General features: G+C 38.8%; 2 protein-coding genes across 4 annotated transcripts in view; one reads left to right on the top strand and one right to left on the bottom strand.

Annotated features, from left to right (window-relative positions):
• Window positions 1-1,308, top strand: part of Noc3l (NOC3-like DNA replication regulator) — a 30,948-nt gene extending 29,640 nt beyond the window's left edge. Inside the window, exons 20-21 of the mRNA XM_005407529.1 lie at window positions 582-666; window positions 981-1,308. Of these exons, the coding sequence (XP_005407586.1) occupies window positions 582-666; window positions 981-1,109 (214 nt within the window). The 3' untranslated portion in view covers window positions 1,110-1,308. The remainder of the gene's footprint in view (window positions 1-581; window positions 667-980) is intronic.
• A 2,425-nt stretch (window positions 1,309-3,733) lies between these two features.
• Plce1 (phospholipase C, epsilon 1) overlaps window positions 3,734-20,861 on the bottom strand; it is a 269,999-nt gene continuing 252,871 nt past the window's right edge. For 2 of the 3 annotated variants that reach the window (XM_005407528.2, XM_013506160.1), the window contains exons 28-32: window positions 20,188-20,397; window positions 13,164-13,322; window positions 10,687-10,905; window positions 10,188-10,396; window positions 3,734-7,868 (exon numbers count right to left, since the gene is read on the bottom strand). In XM_005407528.2, coding sequence (XP_005407585.2) covers window positions 10,211-10,396; window positions 10,687-10,905; window positions 13,164-13,322; window positions 20,188-20,397 — 774 coding nt within the window. In that variant the 3' untranslated portion in view covers window positions 3,734-7,868; window positions 10,188-10,210. The remainder of the gene's footprint in view (window positions 7,869-10,187; window positions 10,397-10,686; window positions 10,906-13,163; window positions 13,323-20,187; window positions 20,398-20,861) is intronic. The other variant, XM_013506159.1, reaches the window with a different exon arrangement.

Raw genomic sequence — 20,861 nt, 5'->3', positions numbered from 1 at the left:
ACAGTATTCTTTTCCTGGAAACTGGAGGTTGGGGTGTGAGGCTTATCACAGCTGTTGGCAGGACTTTACCTGTGTCCTTTGGACAGTGTGAACTAACCCCAAATCAATAGGGATTCATTTATATGCCAGGTTATAGACATATTTTCTGCCCTAAATTTCCTCTCCTTGTTTCCCTCCTCGGCCAGCAGCTAGTGGATTGAGCAGTTTGAAGTCCACGGAGGATAGCTCCATGCTTCATTTCTCTGGCTGCACAAAGTTGGTTACCATTCACATACTACACTGTGGTTGAGTGGGGATTTGATCACATTAAGCTGGAAGCCTTCTGCTTAGCTTTCTTCCTGGGCTCCAGGACTGCATTCCTGCCTGTCTGCCAGATTTCTCTAGAGGTGGAGTTAGTTTGATAATGTTGACATTACACGGAAGTTTAAGATTTAAGTGGGTTCATTAGTTGATTTCATTTGTTGTGTACAGTCTGTTTCCATTTGTCTGTCCACCCCCCCCCCCCGTGTCTTTCTCTCTCCCTCTCCCTCTCCTTCTCCCTCTACCTGGTATCCCTGCATTTCTTATATTTGTGATTCTAGATCTGCAGTTGAACTTTTTGAGAATTACAGCATGGCAGCAATGACATTCAATCCTCCTGTTGAATTTTCAAACTCCAAAAGGAAGGTATGTGATAGTTTTCATTTTTTAAAAGAAAAAATAAAACTAAGTAATGTGCCTCTTAATGACTCTAATACTAGCTTGTTTTATAGATAGTTCTTTTTCATGTTTAAGAATTGATAATTAGGATAGATGTTTGGGGTTGGAATTCAGTGGAGATGGTTAATGAGACTGTTTCATTCAGTGTCTAAGACCTGACCAAGGATTTCATTATTATATATCACTTGCTGATGTTAGCTACTGCCATTTCAGATTTGCTTATAGTGTGAATTACTTATGTAATAAGTAACTTTTAACTCATGTTTTAACTCTGTTTCCAGGATAAAGTTTTACAAGGGGAGTCATTTCTAAATGAAGATTTAAATCAATTAATCAAAAAACATTTCAGTGAAGTTGCTATTCAGTCATCCTTGGATTTTACCAAATATTTAAGAGCATCACTAAAATAGTACAGAAATGAAGAACAGTGGACTTTTTTTGTGTATGTAAGTACAGGTACATATAAAGACATGTTGTTAACTTAGGACTTTTTATACAAGGAAAACATTGTACAATTTGCAAGAGGAAAAAATCACCCTTTGTATGGCATGGGGCTTTACCCCAGTTTTGAAGGTGTCATTTCTTTTTTTGTTGTTGTTTCTTTGTCTTTTTGAGACAGGGTCTCACTATGCAGTTCAGGCTGGCCTTGAGCTCACTTTGTAGCCCAGGGTGGCTTCAAACTCGCAATGATTCTCCTGCCTCAGCCTCCCCAGTGCTGGGATTACAGGCGTGCGCCACCACACCCGAGTGTCATTTCTTTAGGAAAGAAGAATTGAAAGGCTTTTTTCTTCCCAGTATTGTGGAAATTTCCTTCTTAACTTAATGTACTATTAATTACAGGTTTTTCTCTTTTGGGATATGGGGATTGAACACATGGAGTGCCAAACTAAATCTCTAGTTCTTTTATTTATTTTTTTTGGTACTGGGAATCAAACTCATGACCTCAGGCTTGCCAGACAAGTGCTTATGCCACTGAGCTGTATCCCCAGCCCCAGTTCTTTCAGTTTATAATTTTGGGACAGAGTCTGAATTGTCCAGACTGGCCTTGAACTCGAAATCTTCCTGCCACGTAGCCTTCTGAGTAACTGAGATTACAGGTATTCACCACTATGTCTAGGTTTGGGAGGGACCTGGCCAAAACCTCCAGCTGTCTGTATGAGGGGTATGGTGAAGGCAGAAATAAAAAACAGATATAATATTAGGAATGCATAAAAGCGGGCCTGGGAGGTCAGTGCCAGGGGATAGGCAAAGACATAGATCTCTTTGTCTGGCCAGTGAGAATCAGCAGGGGGAGTGGGGGGGGCACTGTTTCCTGGAACAGGGGAAAGTAGTAGATTGAGGAACAATTTTAACATCACAGAAGAAACAAATTAAGATCTTTTCCCCCACCTGAGAACTTGCCTACCCTGTATTGTCCTAAGCAGATCTCATCCTGCTTTGTGAGGCAAGGCCTCAGCTGTAGGGAGGAGAAAGTGGCAATTTGGCCCACAAGGCAGCACAAGCATGGCCTCACACAGACCCGAGCCTCAGTTTATCATCTGTGGTCCCCAACACAGGTTGTCATAATTAAAAAAAAAAGTTTTGCAGTTTTGTGTGTACATGGTGCTAGAGGGTGAGCCCAGGGCCTCCTGGATGCTGGGTACCCACTCTACCACTGAGCTTAGTCACCAGGTCCAAAAGGGTGTAGAGCATAGAAAAATCAAGATTGAGAATGCTTTTTGCATTTTGTTCCTCCTATAACTAAATATTCTTTAAATTAACATTTTTATTGTAGTACCATAGATGGAAATGAGAAACATTCTAAATTTGAGTGAATATAAATTGTATGAAGATTGTTAGAGGAAAAAAATGGTTTGCAATTAGATACATGAGCCAGGTGTGGTGGCACACACCTGTAATCCCAGCACGCAGGAGGCTGAGGCAGAAGGAAGGAGGATCGCAGTGAGTTCGAGGCCGGACTGGACTAGAGAGTGAGACTCTGTCTTAAAAAAAAACACCTCAAGAAATAACGTAATCTGGTCTTTTTTTTTAATGAATGTTTTTGTGGCGTACTCCCTTGTTACTTTTGGTACCTTTTGGGTGCCATGAGCTGTTTCTCCTCTGTAATGCCTGGCTGCCATGTGCCTCCCTGCCTGTGAGCTGAACCCTCCACAGACTAGGAGCTAAGCAACCCTCTGCCCTTTTAACTTGGGGTGGGTGTCGGGTATCTTGTCTCAGCAGCGGAAAAGTAACTGACACAGCTACTTTCAAACAAAATTTGAATATAATTTTATTATCTTTGAAATTTTGTGCATTTTGTGATACGTCCTGGAGGGTGACGGGGGAAGAATTGTTCCTGGAAGAAAAAAACAAGTGTGCGACTACCATTCTATTTTAGCAATAAAGAGTATGCAGCAGAGGACCTTTTCTTCCATTTAATATAGGTAAAATGTATATTCAGATGAATAGAATTACAAAGTAGTATTTTATATTCTGGGAATGCCTTATGAAGTATGTGTATAAAATATTTTTATTAATAGTTTAATAAAATGGCTGCTTTCTCTTTCTGTTGTGAGAATTTTTTTTTTTTAATGGACAGCAGTCCAGCTAAATGGATCTCTTATTGCTTCAGTCATAGAAAGCCAGTTAGGGCTGGGGATTTAGCTCAGCGGCAAAAGCGCCTGCCTAGCAAGCGCAAGGTCGTGAGTTCAGTTCCCGGTACCGGAGAAAAACCAAAAAAAAAAAAGAAAGCCAGTTATATTGGTCTGGAGCTTAGCACTTTTTCTCATGAGGTAAATTAACATAGAAAATTCCTTTTCCATTGCAGCAGAGAGGAGGCAGATACAAGCTTAACCATATATGTCAGTCTGTTAGCATATACTTATATGTGGTTTAAAACGTATTTCTGAGGTCAAATTTTTAAGGCTTGATTGTTTAATGGTGAGAAAGGAATGTTTCAGGATATGTTTGTAACCCATCATTTACATATAAAACAAAGTCTGAGAATATTAAATGTTTAGATAATCAAAGGGTCTGTCACCATGAGAGCACAAAGTACCAATGCATGTCAGAAATCATTTATTTCCAAACATACAAATACATACTTCACTTCGGCAGCAAAAATTGTAGTTCAGGTGAAAAATCAGTTTTAAGGTAGAAATTCATCAACTGTTTTATGCTTGTATTATGCTTTTAATTCTGGTTTTATGTATATAGTTATAGTGAGACCATAAAAGTATAATATTTGAATATCCTATATGAATTTGAGGATGAAATACACATTTATGTATATAACCTATTAGTTTTATTTTTGGAGTTAAATGTCTTAATCATTAGTAACAGTAGACACACCCTGTTTCTACTACAGCCTCATTTTTTCACCTAGACAAATACTGAGCACCTACTATGTGCTTAAGCACTAGGCACTTTAAGGGGGAGTAATGGTGTAAGACAGTGTAAATCTCCCATGATCTTTGCTGCTGAGTCAACTCATTTGTACACTAAAAAAATGTGGTATAAGGGGGCTGGGGATTTAGCTCAGCAGCACAGCGCCTGCCTGGCAAGCGCAAGGTCGTGAGTTCGATTCCTGGTACCAGAAAAAAAAACAAAAAGAACAAACAAACAAAAAAGTAGTATTACCTAATTCAGTGTCAGAACGAGTTATGTTGTCTGAAGTATGATTCCAGAGCTGTCTGACTGCAGGCTTGAGCGTAACAAACATTTAAGAATAACAGTAATCATGTAGTTTCAGTGTACATTTCAAAGAGATCCAGGTTTTCCTGTGTCAGAATCCTTAGCTGTCAAGGATTACTTTCGAAAAGCTGATACATAGAGATAACAGAAAACAAATTACTAACAGTGGATCATGGGAATGTTGTCCTGTCTGAACTTTGTCTAAGAAGTAGCCTTCCTTTTCTCTCTAATAGCTTTTAGGGGGTCCATGTGTTCACCTTCTCTGGCCTTGGTGCTGATGTGAGAAAGGGGTAGAGACTGCCACCTTGCCACACACTTCCCTGTGGGCTGCCTTGTACTCTGCCGTGTGTAGAGTCAAAGACATCAGCCAGGGAAACCCTACTCTTCGTTGGCACAAGAGCATACCTGTGGTAGAGCTCCTTCAGTTTTACTGGCAAGCTCTGATTGCTTTTCATAATTAAGGTGTAGTGTCTGGGCAGACGAGAGGTTTATTAGTGGTGGAAAGAAGAAATGGGAAGATACAGTTAAGAATTGGTGTTTATTATATAGGGTCCACTTTCACTCATACCCTTCACTGTCTTCAGAGCCATCGAGATGGGGTGGCATTCTGTAACTCCACTTTTGTTTAGACTTCATCTTTATCCCAGGTGGGGAATTTGAAAATTTGTACTTGTTAAGGATGACATGTAAAGATGCTTTACCTCAAGAGAGTACTTTCTGCCCAGACAGTATGGTTACTTCATCCAGCTAGCTGTAATTCTTTAATGCCCGCTAGTATCTTATCAAACAGTGACAATTACAAATAGGAGGCTGAGAGGAAGCTCACCTCTATTCTAATACCACATGTCATACTGAACCCTTACTCTCACCCTTTACTGCCAGAAAAACTTTTTAAAAAAGCTAGCACCACATAACAGGTTGTCAAAATTCATGTTCTTTTTACTTTTAGTGAAGCTTCTTGAAATATTGTTATAAGCCCAACTTGCATATTTAGGTTTTTTTCTGTACCAACTTTACTGATAAGAATTTGCTACCCAGATTTCCTATAGTCTAAAAAGCGTAAAATGGTGGTCCTAGTGGTTATAGTGGGTATAGTCCTACTGGTTATTTTAGATGCACTTAAATAAGGGTAATTTCATTTAGTATTCTGATAATAATTCAGATGTGATAAGCTTAAACATTTCATATTTCTGGCAAACACCAGGTTGTGGGGGGTCAGTTATAACGAGTCACATGCCACATGACAACGACAGACCACTTTGTGGGTGTGTCATGGGGTATCACCATGGTCCCACAAGGTTATAACAGAGCTAAAGAATTCCTATTACCTAGTGATGGCAAAGTCTCTTAGTTTGTGTAAATTCAGTCTGATATTCTTATGCACGTCTCTGAATGCATTCCTGTCACTGAGTAACCCATGATTATAGTAGACTGTAAATTGCTTTACATGTTTAAGCAATGTGTCCTTCCTAAAATCCCAGAGACTCAATTACAGTACAGTCTATACTTTATCCTCAAAATGTTGGTGTGCAACATAGGTAGTAGGCTGGGTTCATTCACTTGCTAAACACCCAAGTCACATTCAGTTTGAGGGTAAGTTTCAGATTTGTGCTATAACCAAATCCACAACTGAAAGGCCACAGCGTGTGTGTGGGCCGCGGGCAGTTAGCAAGCATCAAAACAAATGATAAATTGGGTGAGACTTGTCTTGCTTTGTATTTCATTACCCTGCGTAGTTTGGCGTTAGCTAGTCAGGCCAGTAACTCAAATTTCAACCCATAATAATCCAAATCAAACCATTTAGCCTGTTTGTTTATAGAGGCCTCATAGACTGTTTTTAGGATATTTTAAAAAATGGGATAACACTGTGCACTTATTACAAATTATTTGGTTAAAAGGAAACCTGTAGCGCTGCACAAATAATGTTAAACTGGAGTGTAGCCTGTGTTCAGTTGGCAAGAAAATGGTAGTTAAGAACTTTCAATGACATAAAAGCTTTGTTTATGTATTTGACACTTGTCTTTTTGGAGTATAACAACAGGTATTTCATTCATTTTTATAATTGGTAAAAAATGTCTCAAAGCAAAGGATTTTTTTAGTGTGTTTTATAATTTTAAGAAAAATTTTAAAATTTAATACCAATGGAAAGATAAAATTTGGGTTTTACTTTAGAGGAAAACATTTTTAAAGTCATAATTTGCTTCATACCAAGATTAAGAATCCATTACACTTAGCTAGGTTTTTGTACACCAAGGTTTTAAAAAAATAATTTACATCAAATTGCAAATATAACTTGGGTCCATAGCTCTTCAGTTAATGAGAAATGAAGATGAAGCTATTTTACATGAAAGTTTAACCATTTTAGATGTTCAGGTATACATTTTAAGTTTGTCTTTGAATAGTGAAATAGAACCACTAATGCTTCTAATCCATAGAAAGTATATTTAAAAAGGTATGGCTAATAAATACACAAATACAGTGTCAGTACAAACTTTGCAAAATAAATAAATCTACTTTAAACACAAAACCTTTTTTTCCACAAAGCTACTTTGAGTTAAAAAAATGATTAGGTTTTTTGTTAAGACATCAGAACTCATCATTCTAAATTAATTGTGTGAAAACCAAAAATGGAATAATCTGTGAATATATGAGCAATAATCTTTACCAAAAAAAAAAAAAAAAACCCAGCAAATTTTCTGTATGTAAAAAGAATTGTAAAGAGTGCACTGAGGTACACAGTATAGGAACTATGTTGAATTACTTTTAATGACTCTTACAGAACTTACATCTGCAGTGCCCAAAAGCTTTTACTTCTCAGCCATAAACTGCATGTCTAAATTATGTAGTTTACTAGTTTTCAGATCTCTGTGTGTTGTTCCCAGTTCTCTAGGTTGGGTCAGCAAACTCTGGCCCTTGGGCCAAATCCAGCATTCCACCTGTTTTTATAGAGCCCTTGAACTAAGAAAAGGTTTTACATTTTTTAATGGTTAAAAAAATCAAAAGGATATTTGTGATATGTAAAAATTACATGGAATTCCAATTTGTGTCTATAAAGTTGCACTGGAATACAGCTGTGTTCATTGATGTATCTATTGTCTGTGTAGGCCTTTGGCAGAGCACACAACTTACAAAACAGAGTTACAACAGAGGCCATATGGTCTCCAGCCCTAAAATATTTATTGTCTGGCCCTTTGCAAACAAAAGTTTGCTGACCTTTTTTCTAAGAAAATTACTGCAAGCTAAGGGATGTTTTTTCCAACTGCTGGCATTTGTAAAATGGCCGTCCCTGTGCTGCTTTGCTTCATTCAGATCAATAAATTGGGTGGCAGCTATTAGCTCTGTGCTATTTCACGTGTCGTCAGCATGGGCTTCACATCGTGTGAAGAAGGTGGCAGCTTGCAAGTCATCACTTTCCAGTTTAAGTCTAATGAAAATAAGTTATATTTCTTTCCACCATGTTCATTCTTGACTTTAACTTCTTGCCAGAAGAGCTTCACCTGTAACAGTGTATACATAGGCTTATTAGTGTATTGAACGTGAAGAAGTAGAAATATTTACAGCCTAGGAAGAGTTTAGGTTTGTTCAGCCAACAGAAACCCACAGGTCTGGCTGCCGTTCAGAGAATCTGTTTCCTACAAACTCAGTGTTAGAACATGATGTTTCTAGGAGTAGAACATTAGGGAAAAGCCTTAAAAAAAATCACATTCAAATAAGATGTTTAACTTTTATTTTTGAAACTTTAAATATGATCATTTTAGAACAAATAACATGAAATACTGTGCCTGTAGCAAAAACACTGAACTTGTTATGAACACATAAAGACTTAAGTGCTCTTTCTTGGAAATGCCATCTTAAAGGAGGTCAGAGCACAGAATATAAATTCCCACAGTTTTGCCAATGGCTATTTTAAGGAAAAGCTTTCCCAGCTTTAAGGGAAGCTGTGAAGTTAGCTACATGATTATAAATGTCTGCTTGCTTCAGGAAAATTGAATCCTAAGGCCATCGTCTAGATCACTGCTGATCTTCCTGCTCTCCTAAAATATAAACAATTAATAATGTTATCATGGATATGTATTATTTTAAATTGCATTTCCAGTAGAGTTGTATTCCTCTGTGCACATTGTGGTCTTGGAGTACACAGAGGGTTGCTTAAATGTAAAGTAAATTTCTGACAAATTTACTAGCCTTAGTGTAATTTCACTCCATTATGACTAAAATTACAATAGACATGTATATGGTGTTATCACACTGGGAATATATTTGATGCTAAGTTATGGGCATGAAAACTATTTTAAGTGTTGGTCAGTGTCTTTATTGGAACTTTAACGTTTAGGATACCAGGTGTCTCTCGACAGAAGAGTGCTGAACTTTGTTGGAGCCACACGGTTGCACGCATACTCACTGTGATCTGATGCTGTGTGGTGTTGATTGTTGTCACAGCTGTGAGATTTCTTTCTCATGGTCTTTGCTATAGAAACTCAACAACCCTGAATCTCTTGGAATAGGTGGATGTGCATACTTTGGAGGGGGTGGTTTCCTGTATTTGGCCTTACTTGATACTTTGAAAGTGCCTTGCAAGTGTAGTCTAGGGCACCAATTATTTTGGGAGATGTTCCTTAAACATAGAAACGTGGTCCCAGTGTGTTGGTTCTTCTTTTGGACTGGTAAAAATCAAAATTGGCTCTCTAAAGAAGTATCAGTGAAGTTCTTTAATTACGATCTGCAGTTTTGCAACTTTAAATGAGAAATCCCAGACAGTGATAAAGACAGATGGTGAATCTATGTGGGATAAGCACCGATGCCTTTATTCTGCTTTTGGTCTCCTGTAAATTTGAATCTTAGACCTATGAAACAGATGAAAAGTGGGTTTTAATGATCTCTTAGTTCATTAAGAAACTAAGTGAAGCCAGGCACAGTGTCATGTGCCTGTAGTCCCAGCTACTCAGGAGGCTGAAGCAGGAGGATCATCTGAGCGCAGGAGTTCAAGGCCAGCCCTGGGCAACAGAGCCAGACCAGTTTTTTAAAAAGTCACTTAAGTGAGAAGAAGTAGAAATACTTTTGGTTCTTTCACATGCTTCATTCAGGTTCTATATAAATAATCTGCTTTAAGATAAAATGAGCTGGATATGGTGATATACACCTGTAATCCCAGCACTTGGAAGGCCGAGACAGGAGAATCACTGAGCTTAAGGCCAATCTGTGCTATATAGTAAGTCCAAGGCAATCCAGGAGTACACAGTGAGACCCTGTCTCAAAAAACCAAAAACAAAAAACTTTAAAGAACAAAAAAATAAAATTTATTAGGTATGTGACTATCAAGTGGTCTGGCAACCAACACTGCCTTTTCAAGATGGATGTTGTTACATGATTTTGCTTTCTTAACCATCACATCCTGGGTGCCATATTTTTATATTTTTTAATTGAGGCAGAAGGAGATGAGGTTGTTAGGCTAAATCGAACCTAAATTAGAATAACATAAAACTAGGAATCCAAAGGATAAAAGCTCAATGATCTATAGATCCTTTGAAAAATGTTCATGTGAATTTTTAATAAGACAGTTCTATGTCTGATAAAATAAGGCTATGTGGCACTTTGGTCAAGTTGGTTGCCCTCTTGGGGCCTTTGCTTAGTTATCTACAAAATAAGGTCTAAAATGTTAAAAGCACCTGTTCCTCATGGCTTCAGTGCCCTTGATCTTTTTCAACGCTTTGTGCTAGCTGCCTCTGGGGATATCCTTGTGAAGACACAAGACAGTCTTGGCTGTGCCTAATAAAGTAGTTTCAGCTGAGTCTGCAAGCTGCAGTGACTTTCTATACCTGGCGAAACATGCTGTCCTTAGTCACTGTCGATAATCAACTGTGTCACCGGAGGTCAAGCCACCCACAGATTTCTCCTTATTTTGGACACTTTCTGACACCAAGAGCAGAGGCGGTGAGCTGAGGCCCCGGGGCTGCTTGGTTGACTTGGTGAGCTTCTTGAGTTCACTTGCAAAAGAAATCCCCTTTTTTTTGTCTTCTCGAGATGCCTGCAAGGAAGAAGAATCTTTCCTGGATTAGCACTATATTAGAAAGAGCCCTTTCCAAATCTCTGGTAAGTAGAGCTTTAGGACAGAACAAGAGACTCTCCTCTCAGGACTCAGCCACTTAGCATAACCCATTTTTTCCCCCACACGGTGAAAACAAAGCCCAACAATTTTCTCCCAACTAAATGTGACTTAGGAACTTTCTTCTAGATTTTACTAGCTCTCAGGTTTGATCATGATGTGATTATGAATGAGATATTTTATAAAGACAGCAAAGTAACTTTAAACTTTACCTGTACCTGCTCCTTTAGTTTAAGGATGAATTTCCCTGCACCTTTCCACTTGCTTTGGGCTTGAAATACACACTCCTGGTCCAGAAGGACTCGCTGTGAAGACTTTGGAGCAGAAGACTTCTTGTTGGGTGTGTCTTTCACTACCTCTTCCAAAAGCACGTAGTCACCTGGATTGGGGTTGCTCAGGATGCTATAGGAGTATTTGGCTTTCCATAAGGTCTGAAAAAGAAGTTATGATTAACTGATACTACACTTGCTCTTAGCCAAGAGGCCGAGAAGCGATAGTCATGATTAACTGAATAAAGTATCTTCAACATGTGCAATCACTGTAATTAAACTTTAAGGTGGGAAAGTGACATGTGTTTTTAAAGATTGAAGGGAACTTCCAGATGTCAGTTAATTCCTCCTTTTACATTTGTGTAGTTGTAGCTTATAACACTTTCTCAGATTAGTTATGTCCCCAATAATATATGATTTAGAGGAGGAAGCATAAGCTTATAAAAGCTAAGTAGATTCTAGATGAGGAAGCTTAAACTTACAAAGGTTAAGCATATTCCAGAATATGCACAGTTTGTAAGTAGCAGAATAAAGACTTCAGCTGGATTTTCTGTACACATGTCAAAGCACATGGACAGAATCCTGCCCCTCAGGAGCCTTCGTATCCCATAAGGCTACCTCTTAATCACAATCTTAGATGTTGAAGGGATTTTAGTCACATGGCCTCCCTTTTCATTGAGTACAGAAATATCTTTCATTTACTCATGCATTCATCAGGTATTTGCTAGGTCCTACCATGTCCCAGATACTGTGCTACACTTTGGAAAGGCAGAGATGAGCAAAACAGGTGAAAACCTGAAATTGAAAGTCAATTAAGGTGGCTAATTAACCAAATCAAACAGGAACAGTAAATAGCACTTAGGTAGTGTTTACCATGTGCTAGGCTTGGTACTAAATGCTTTACATTCACATAATCTTCACAACAACTTACCTTCAGATTTTATCTCTTTGGTGACTTACCACATAGGGTATGCTGTAGTCAACTGGACTAGTGAAATCAAGCGCAGTAGGAATATTTGCACAATGGAAATAAGTCAGATTCTCCTGCCCCCTTTTAGTTTACCAGCACTCAGTAGAGTTAAGGCACAGATCTGAGATCATCCTCAAGATCTCAGTGAAAAGTAGAGGTAGGTTTGAACCTAGACCAATGATGGCGAACACTTTTAGAGACCAAGTGCCCAAACTGCAACCCAGAACCCACTTATTTACTGCAAAGTGCTGACAATTGCAGTTAAATCTGAACACAGTGGTACCTCGGTTTACAAACTTAATTTGTTTTACGATTCAGAGGAAGATGGCTGCATTTGTGTTTGTGGGAGAAGGTCATTATTAGGTTGTAGTTGTCATCTGATGTGGAGTCTGGAACAGAAGCAAAATTTTGATGACCGCTTTTGTTTGCAAACCAAATTGTTTGCAAACAGGAGCATTTGTGTGTGAACCAAGGTGGTACTGTAGTGAGGTTTTAGTTTAGAGAAAATAGCTTAACTAATGCTCAGCTGCTGGGGTGACTTGGCTCACATGCCAGCAGAGAGGGCTGGGTGCCTGCTGTGGCAGGATTGCCATAGGTTCGCCACCACTGACCTAGAGCAGCCTGATCAAGGGTCTGTGTGTTTAGGCATCAAGATTTAACTCATTTATCAAATCTGTGTTGAATGAATGCAAAACAGGAGGAAGCTTTGAGGAAGAAAAGAGTTCTTTGAAATAGTTCCTTGAAACAAGCTTGACAGTGGAGGAAGGAAGGTTCAAGAAGCTCTCCTGCTTGTCTTCTGAAAGATCCTTAGGCACTGGGTCATGCATTTCTGGGACAATGAAATCATCACTCTGCAGAATCACTTCCTAAATCCATTATTCTCAGTGCCTCCTAAAGAGCTAGACTCATTGTAGCTACTAAGTATCTTGACGGATACTTCCTACCCTTGATAGAGGATACCTAGTAGGTAGTGTTTTGTTAGAGGACAACAAAAAATGATCTCAATTTGATTTTGATCATGGTTATACAGCTCTGTCAATATGCTACAATCTATTGAATCATAAACTAAGTTTATAAACTATAGTACACAAATTTTAGTTTAATAAAGCTATTATTTTAAAAAAAATTTTCAAAGCACAGTCTCGCTTTTTAGGTCTCCCTTGTTCTAGAATGTCATTTATAAAATGACCTCTCAATGCACAGGCATCTGCTTTGTCCCAGTAATTCATACAGACAAAAGGATTGAAGTGAAGAAAGAACTTTGCTTTCCTCTCTTTTTTCTTTCCTTTCTTCCTTTCCTTCCTCTCCTTTCCCCTTCTTTCTTCTCCCTTCCTCTTCTTTCTCCTCCCCTCTCCTTCCCTTTCCTTTCCATTGAACCCGGGGCCTGGTGCATGCCAGGCAAGCGATCTACCCCAAGCTACACGTCTTCCCCACAAGGAGAGGCCTTTACCTGCTGAATGACATCCTGGGCAGTGCTGACGCGAGGTGCTTTGATGACTGTTTTAGGTTGCTCTGGAGAAACATCATGCACTTGGACAAAGAAACTCTCCTCCTCTGAGCTCAAGATCACCTCTTTGTCATCTTGAACAATGCTTTTCTCTTTTAGAGTCTAGGTATAAAAAGAAAAATACACAGTAATTGGTAAGGTGATAAAGAATATTTTAAAAAAGCCAAAATTTGAACTGTATCTTAGTAATGTGGAAACAACTTTCTAGGTGTATACTTCACACATTTGTTAATATTTTATAAACTACCCTCAAAAGATACACCTGTCTTCTGATAAGAAGAGAGCATCGCATGTCTGCCGCTGGTGATGCACACATTAAGGCTCGGAGGAAGCCGATTCATCCGCTCCCATTAGCTGTGCATTTTGAAAGTCCACATCAAGTGAGTAAATTTACAGAAAGAGAATATATCATTTTGCCAATTACCAGAAGTCAAATAAAAACACAGAAAACTGAGCTGAAGAGAAATGTCACTCATTCCCACAAAGATCTTGAGCATGAAGAGATGCTAGACATCTGAAATGTGAACCTGCGAAACAGGCCGAGCCAGACTGGAAGAGCAAAACCCACAGTAACAAGGCTGACATTGATGGTAACCCACACTGGACGTGTTTTGACAAATTCTTCACAATTACGAGAACTGGTTATCAAGTTAATCAACTTTTGTTGAATTAGTATCCATCGATCTCTATGAATATATACATATTAAGCCCAGATATATGTATGTTATTAATTTTTAAAAACAGTATAAGAGTAAATCAATAACCAAGCAAACAGCCTATTTTCATCCTTTTTCCTATCATTTTCTACACACAGACACACAAACCCCCAAAACCCTACTGTTTGGTTATCTTTCTAAACACTTGCTGTGGATCATAAATATATTTTGTTTTTTATTAATGTACACAAACCCCTGGAATCTGAGAACTTAGCTGTCATGTGATGGTCAAGGGGCTCCATCCTTTGTCAGCCCCATTCTCAAAGGGGAGAGGCTTAAAGTTACCTTGTGTAAAAAGGGCCATAAGTGAGGAGAGGCAGGTAAAGAACAGGCAACTTCACTTCAGATGTGAGGCTTATTACATTCTAAGTTTAGTTTGTTTTTTTATTTTCTAATTGACATTCTTAAAATATTTCTTGTACACTGGGATAATTCTTAAACTACAGTTACAGGGTCAACTTGCTCTTCTGCTGCCTTCTGCTTGGGCTAAGGCAAGGATGCTACTAGAGGCTGCCTGCTGGTCAGCCAGTCCTAATTAAAATGTAAACATTTATAAACTCACTCTGGAGCAAAAGGAAAAAAGTGTACTCAGGACATTTTAAAATCCAAGCAGCTACTAGGCTTGTGACAGAAAAAAACAACAAAATAAATAAAACAGTAAGATGGAAAAAATACATTAAAAAGTTTTAGAGATTTATTTTTGGTGGGGAAGGTTTTATATGATAAGATTTTTTTCCTACCAAGATAAGGAAAACAAAGACAGTGGTAAAACTAGGAGGTCCAAGTATGTCAAGAAAGGTAGGAAAAAAAAAAAAAAAAAAAAAAAGATGTGAGGCTTAGCAGGACAATCCCATTGTCAGCATTCTCCTAGCACAATCTCCCCAGACAAGGCGCTAACTAGAATTACTATCCCTATCATACAAGTTCTGCAGTCATTGAAAGCAGGATGGAAAACTGCCACCAGGTGGTGCCATGCCATAATCAAGACCAGAAAGGACTGCTCCTGGAGCTTGTCACCAATCACACAGACCTGTGCCGATATTTCATTAACTGCAGGTGTGGCCCTGTGATGCACATGACTGAAGTGTTTAGATCTTATTTATATAATGGTGGTAGAAGGACGGGGCGTTATCTACTTTTATTGTATAAAATTGTACTCTCATAATATACCATCCTGCAACTTTTCTCCCAACTTAAAGACTGCTCATCATTTTATACCCATTCTTAGCAATCTGACTGCACAGTAGCAGGTGGCTGCATAAAATGTTGTTGCGCTGTTCCTCATCTACTTAACCTGTCAGAGTGAAGTCAGGGGTGATTCACATGACAGGATTTATAATTCCACTGTCCCCAAACCCAGAAAACAAGAAGTAAAAATAAAAAGGTTCTAAGTTGCCACATCTCCCAACAGCAGTATATCCCTTTTAGGAGATCTCCCTAGAGCCTCAGCAGAGCTTATTTACACTTAGGTTTTCAGCCACTGCAGAAGATGATAACAACAGCTCCCCTGTTTTACCTAGTATCTTTGTACATACTATCTACCTGTTTGTCATAAGTCAAATAGGATATTTCTACTACAGGCTTTACAAAGTAGGGCAGGGAGGCTTACAGATGTTAGTTGGTCTGTTCAGGACTATCTAATTTGTGTTAGAATCCAGGATTGTCCTGGTGTAACCCAGAGGGTAAAATAGATCTTTGAAAATTTGCGTTTTTTTCAGTGTAGACAATGGACCTGGAAGTGTACCTTGACTTAGTACAATTGTCTTGCATGTTTTATATGTTCTTTGACCCATTAGTCTGATTTTCAATCTGTACATAAGATACTTAACTTTATAAGGTCTTATAAATAAAGGAATTTGATGCTTGAAAAATGTGAGGGTGGAGGGAGGAGGGAAGAGATGGGAACTGAGGTGTGTCATGTACACACACTAATCTGCAAGCACGCACTGATAAAAGTAAACCAATTAGGATTCTTTCTTGTAGAGAGAGGACCTGACTTCCCCAACTTTCTCCTGCTGAAAGCATAAACTCTTTCCTCTTCCTTTCTTTTTTAAATTTTTAATTTTTTTATTTTAAAAATAAAAGAAGGAAAACTTATTAACAGACAGACATCCATTTACAAAATAGCATAAGAACAATACAAACAAAGAATTACAGACAAAGTTGTAGGAAATTAACCATGGTTGTTGTATTACGTATTGATATCTTCAAAGTGGTTTCTCAGGAAAACAAATAGAGACATGATTGATCAAATAAGTAATCATTAACTGTTCCTTTCAGTAAAGTGATAGAAGTCAGTAGTACAACTATGTTAGCTATCCTGTATGTACATACTTACATAATTTCCCTTTCTTTCCCTTTTCTTTTCTCACACCCCAGTTGCCCTTTACTTTTGAGCATTTTCCTTTCATTTCACAATGTCTATCATACTTCCTAGTTTTTATGCACTCTTTTAGGTCTTACACTAGTGAGACAATACATTGCTTACACATGCAGGTCTGATTTATTTCACTTATGAGTATGGTCTCTAGTTGTGACCATTTACCTATAAGAGCCTCAAGTTTATCTTTCTTTATAGCTGAGTAATATTCCATTATATAAATAGCTCAGCAGCACAGTGCCTGCCTGGCAAGCTCGAGGTCATGAGTTTGATTCCCGGTACCAGAAAAAAAAAAGAAACTATCTGAAAACGTCATATCACAGCGATATATGTGCACCCATGTTCACAGCAGCACAATTTGTAATTGCTAAATTGTGGAAGCAACCCAAATGTCCATCCACTCAGGACTGGATCCTCTTCCTTTCTCAAATCAGATAACTAACAGAAAAGTAACACCTCTGTCAGAGAAATTATATATACACTGTCTGAAAGGAATATGCAGATGCTGGTCCCCAGAGGTATCTGGCTCCATTTTCCCAAGGTGGGGAGGGGCCCCAGGCCTGGAGCAAGGTGAAAGAGCTTGGGGACAGTGTTGAAACTTCTCCCCTGTCATCTGACTGCATCTCCCTTGCTATAAAGGTCCTTGCTCCTCTGACCAAGGGGAGATGGAGATTCGAGGCAGTAAGAGACCCCTCCGTCTCCTTTGGAGCTAGCTTTGAACAAACCTTTTCCTTTCCCACCAAAGATCATCTTCTATGTTCTTGGGGAGCAACAAGCAGTACAGACCTGACCAGCTAGTAACATGATTTCAAAGCCAAAGCAGTCAAAAGGGGACGTACTAACCACAGGAGTATGTAGTACCTGATAGCCTAATAGCACAGGAGACAGGAAAGGTATAAAGAGCAGGCAGGAGAGATCTGAGTCACACTGAGAAACTTTAAACTGTTGTGGTGTTGGAGATTGAACTCAAGGCCACATGCATCACTAGGCAAGTAGTCTATACTGAGTTACATCCCCAACCCAAGAACTTTTAATAGACTCTGTGGTCAAACTGCTTACATATCTTACTAGTTCCACAGGATAAACAAATGGAAAGACTTATAACCCAAGTCGATCAACTATGATAGTGCCATCTTACATTAAATAATTAAGTCACTTATTCAATCAGTAGATTTTTTTCTTTTCTTCTTTTCTTTTCTTTCTTTTTTTTGTGCTGGGGATTGAATTTGAGGCCTTCTGCATGCTAAGCCTCCACTCAACCACTGAGCTACATGCCCAGCTTCAGTCAATATTGATTAGGAATCACTACGTACTAGGTAAGCTTAAATACACTAAATGAGATTTGTTATTTTTAGGGGTATATTTCAGTCATTTCAAATATATCCTCTCCACAAAGGTGTTACCAAGGGGAACTTGATATAGTCTACTCATTACAAAAAGCTTATTAGCCTTCCCTTCTCATTTATCCATTTTTTGGAAGCATCTATTCTGCCTGTTTCATATGCGTTTCAAATGTCTATAGGCACCCCTAAGCTTCCTGGTCTTTCTGGCATATGAGGAACCTGCTGAGACCCTCACTAGCTTTCCTTCTGCTCACTGCCTCCAGGGCTGGAGGTGGGTAATCCACAAGGACTGACAGAACTCCAGCCTGGGAAGCACAGGACTGTGGATAGAACACTGAATTGGCAGATGTAAGACTCGAGTTCTTTCTACTTCTGACCCTGACATAGTTTTAACCACCTCTGCCTCTTTTTCTTGGTACAGGGGAGCAAACCCAGGGGTTCTCTACTACTCAGCTATATCCCCGCCACATTTTATTTTGAGACGGGGACTTGCTAAATTGCCTGGGTGGGTGAGACTTAAACTTGTAATCCTTCTGTCTCAGCCTTGGGATTACAGGCAACTGTGATCACATCTGGCTTTTGATTTTTAACCTGAGCCTGTTTCCTTATGTATCAAGTGGTTTTCATTACATCATGCAATCATTCTAAATAGTGGATGTTTGAGACCTATCAATTCTGGAAGTAATTATACAATGTATAGTTTGAAAAATTTACATTATTCACTGATGCTGTCACTTATAAGATTTTTTTTACATGTAGCCAGTTAACAAGCAAGTGAATTAGAAATAGAAAAAAAAAACTAGAGAGAAATTAAAGATGGCTTCAGAAGTCGAGCTGAGCCCTCTTATAATTTCTCATAAAATGATTACCGCTAGAACTGCTTGTCCTCTGTCTTAACAATTCATATACCTGACAGGGAGAGGAGCCCGGGAAACAATTACAATTACATTTCTTGGCTTAAATTAAATGTCCTTTTATGGCCAAGGCAAGCTGTATGGGGGAAGGAAGACAGTGGTTCTAGTCCCAGTGGAGGTGCTGGAGTTCTTTCAATGCTGCAAGTGATGTTCAGAGTCACCAGAGTGAAAAGCAACGTGATGATGAAGACCGGCCGTTATCTGCACTGTGTCCCAGCAAGCATTGGTTGCCAGGGCATGTTTTACTGGCAAGCATTGGTATATCCCCCACGGAGCAGGCCAGTGCTCAGAACTGGGCCTGGCACGTATCAGGTGCTTAACGTGTTTAATCTAATTGTTGAACAGGCTCAGCTGCTTCATTATAAACATATTATGAGATCTGGTTGTCTATAGCTTACATGCTATTCTTACAATGGAAGCAAACTAGCTGAGGTTTTACCAATATGTTTTGAGAAAAAGCTGCACCATAAATAAAGTCAAAGAGGAGCCAACTGATTTGGATATGACAGCTTTTGCTTTTTTACCTTCCTGGGGATAATCATGGCAATATTAGCACACATAATATACATTTTTATTCATTCTGACGAAGGTTGAAGGATTATTCTCTTTATATGAAGTTATGGAATATTTTCAAGGAAATGCTATTGTTTTACCTACAAGCCTTTACTGACTTACCTTCTAAGGGGTGGAACCTGATGTTTTTGACATGCTTTGAATCTGACATGTTTGGAACCTGACATTTTTCAGGTTTTGGAGTTTTTTGGATTTTGGAATATTTGTAGAGATTTTACAGGTTATATAATGGTGTCCATTATATCATGAGAACATTCAAAATATAAGTGTTTGAGACTGTTCAGTGTTGTAAATGGTTATGCAATATACGGCTTGAAAATGTTAGAGGTGCACAATTTGCATCTGATAAAACATAACAGGCACTAACAGAAAAGCAACCAAATTCAAAATGCAGAATACCTGCAGTGCACAATGCTATAGTCTCACTTTTTGAGGTTTTGCTTTCTGTGGTTTCAAAACCATGGTCCAAAAGTATCAAGTGGAAAATTCCAGAAATAAATCATTCATAAGTTTTAATAATAATTCTGAGTAGTGTGAGAAAATCTCTTGTTGTCCTGTTCTGTTCTGCCCAAGCCATGCATCATCTCTTTGCTCAGCGTATCTACAGGGATTGCCTATTGGTAGCCACTTAGGAGCCGCTTTGGTTATCTGATCAGTGCTTGTGCTTGTATGGGGTTTGGTTCTGTCCGAGGTTTTAGGCATCCACTGCAGGGTCTGGACCATATCCCTTCTGGATAAGGGAGTGCTGCTGTAATGTGGCCTCACAGTAAAGCACAAATAAAATACTGGACCCACAGCTGATGACAAGCGGAGGAATCCTTCAACCTCTTGTTCCCTTTGCTTCATAAAGAATATTTTCAAACTGAATTTCTGTAACTTAGATATAACCTTTTGGATATGTACCGAAGAATAAAATGATTTCCCTACACTCAAGAATAATAAAATCATGTTGTAATTACAAGAAATTAGGACAGGAGGGAGGTGGTCAGTGGTGAGATGGTTAATCTCATATTGTGTAAGCTTCTTCCAAGATCTACTTACTTCCTCTTGGGTTTTTAAGACAATCCTGCCCACGTAGCCCTCTTCTGGAAACCAGCTGTTTAAAATCTGCATGATCTCTTCTTCTGGACCAATGACTCTCTGGAATGGTTGTTTCCTGCATTCATTCTTTTCTTTTGATATAAAATACTTTTCTTCCATCAAAAAATAGTCTGCAGAGAATAATTTGGTGTCTTGTTCAGTCATCAGAATCTAAAGAAAAAGCAAAGGTAAAATCAGGCACACCTCTAAGAAGTGGGGCACAAACTTAAATTCAAAACAAGCTTTCACGGCCAGGTGTGGTGGCACAAGCCTGTAATCCCTGCACTCAGGAGGCTAAAGCGGGAGGACTGCTATGAGTTTGAGGCCAGCAGGGGCTATATAGTGAGTTCAAGGCCAGTGTAAACTACTTAGGGAGACCCTGCCTCAAAAAACCAAAAAGCACAACAAAAACAAAAAATCAAAGCAAGCCTTCATGATGTTCAGCTAGGTTTGATGTGCAACTTATATGTGAAACCTACTCTGGAGTGTTGTGTAATTCTTTTTGCAAGATCTAAGAATTCTCATATATCCAAAAAAGATTGTTTATGTCTGCTCTGGGCAACAGCACAGTTTATTCATAATCCCCAGACAGCAGAACTATTTTCCCACTGCTGGAACGAGAGCTCTTACTGAAT

This window comes from Chinchilla lanigera, unplaced genomic scaffold, assembly GCF_000276665.1.
Source record: "Chinchilla lanigera isolate Chin_1 unplaced genomic scaffold, ChiLan1.0 scaffold00106, whole genome shotgun sequence".
Lineage (NCBI taxonomy): Eukaryota > Metazoa > Chordata > Mammalia > Rodentia > Chinchillidae > Chinchilla > Chinchilla lanigera.
This window is presented reverse-complemented; position numbering and strand designations above follow the sequence as displayed.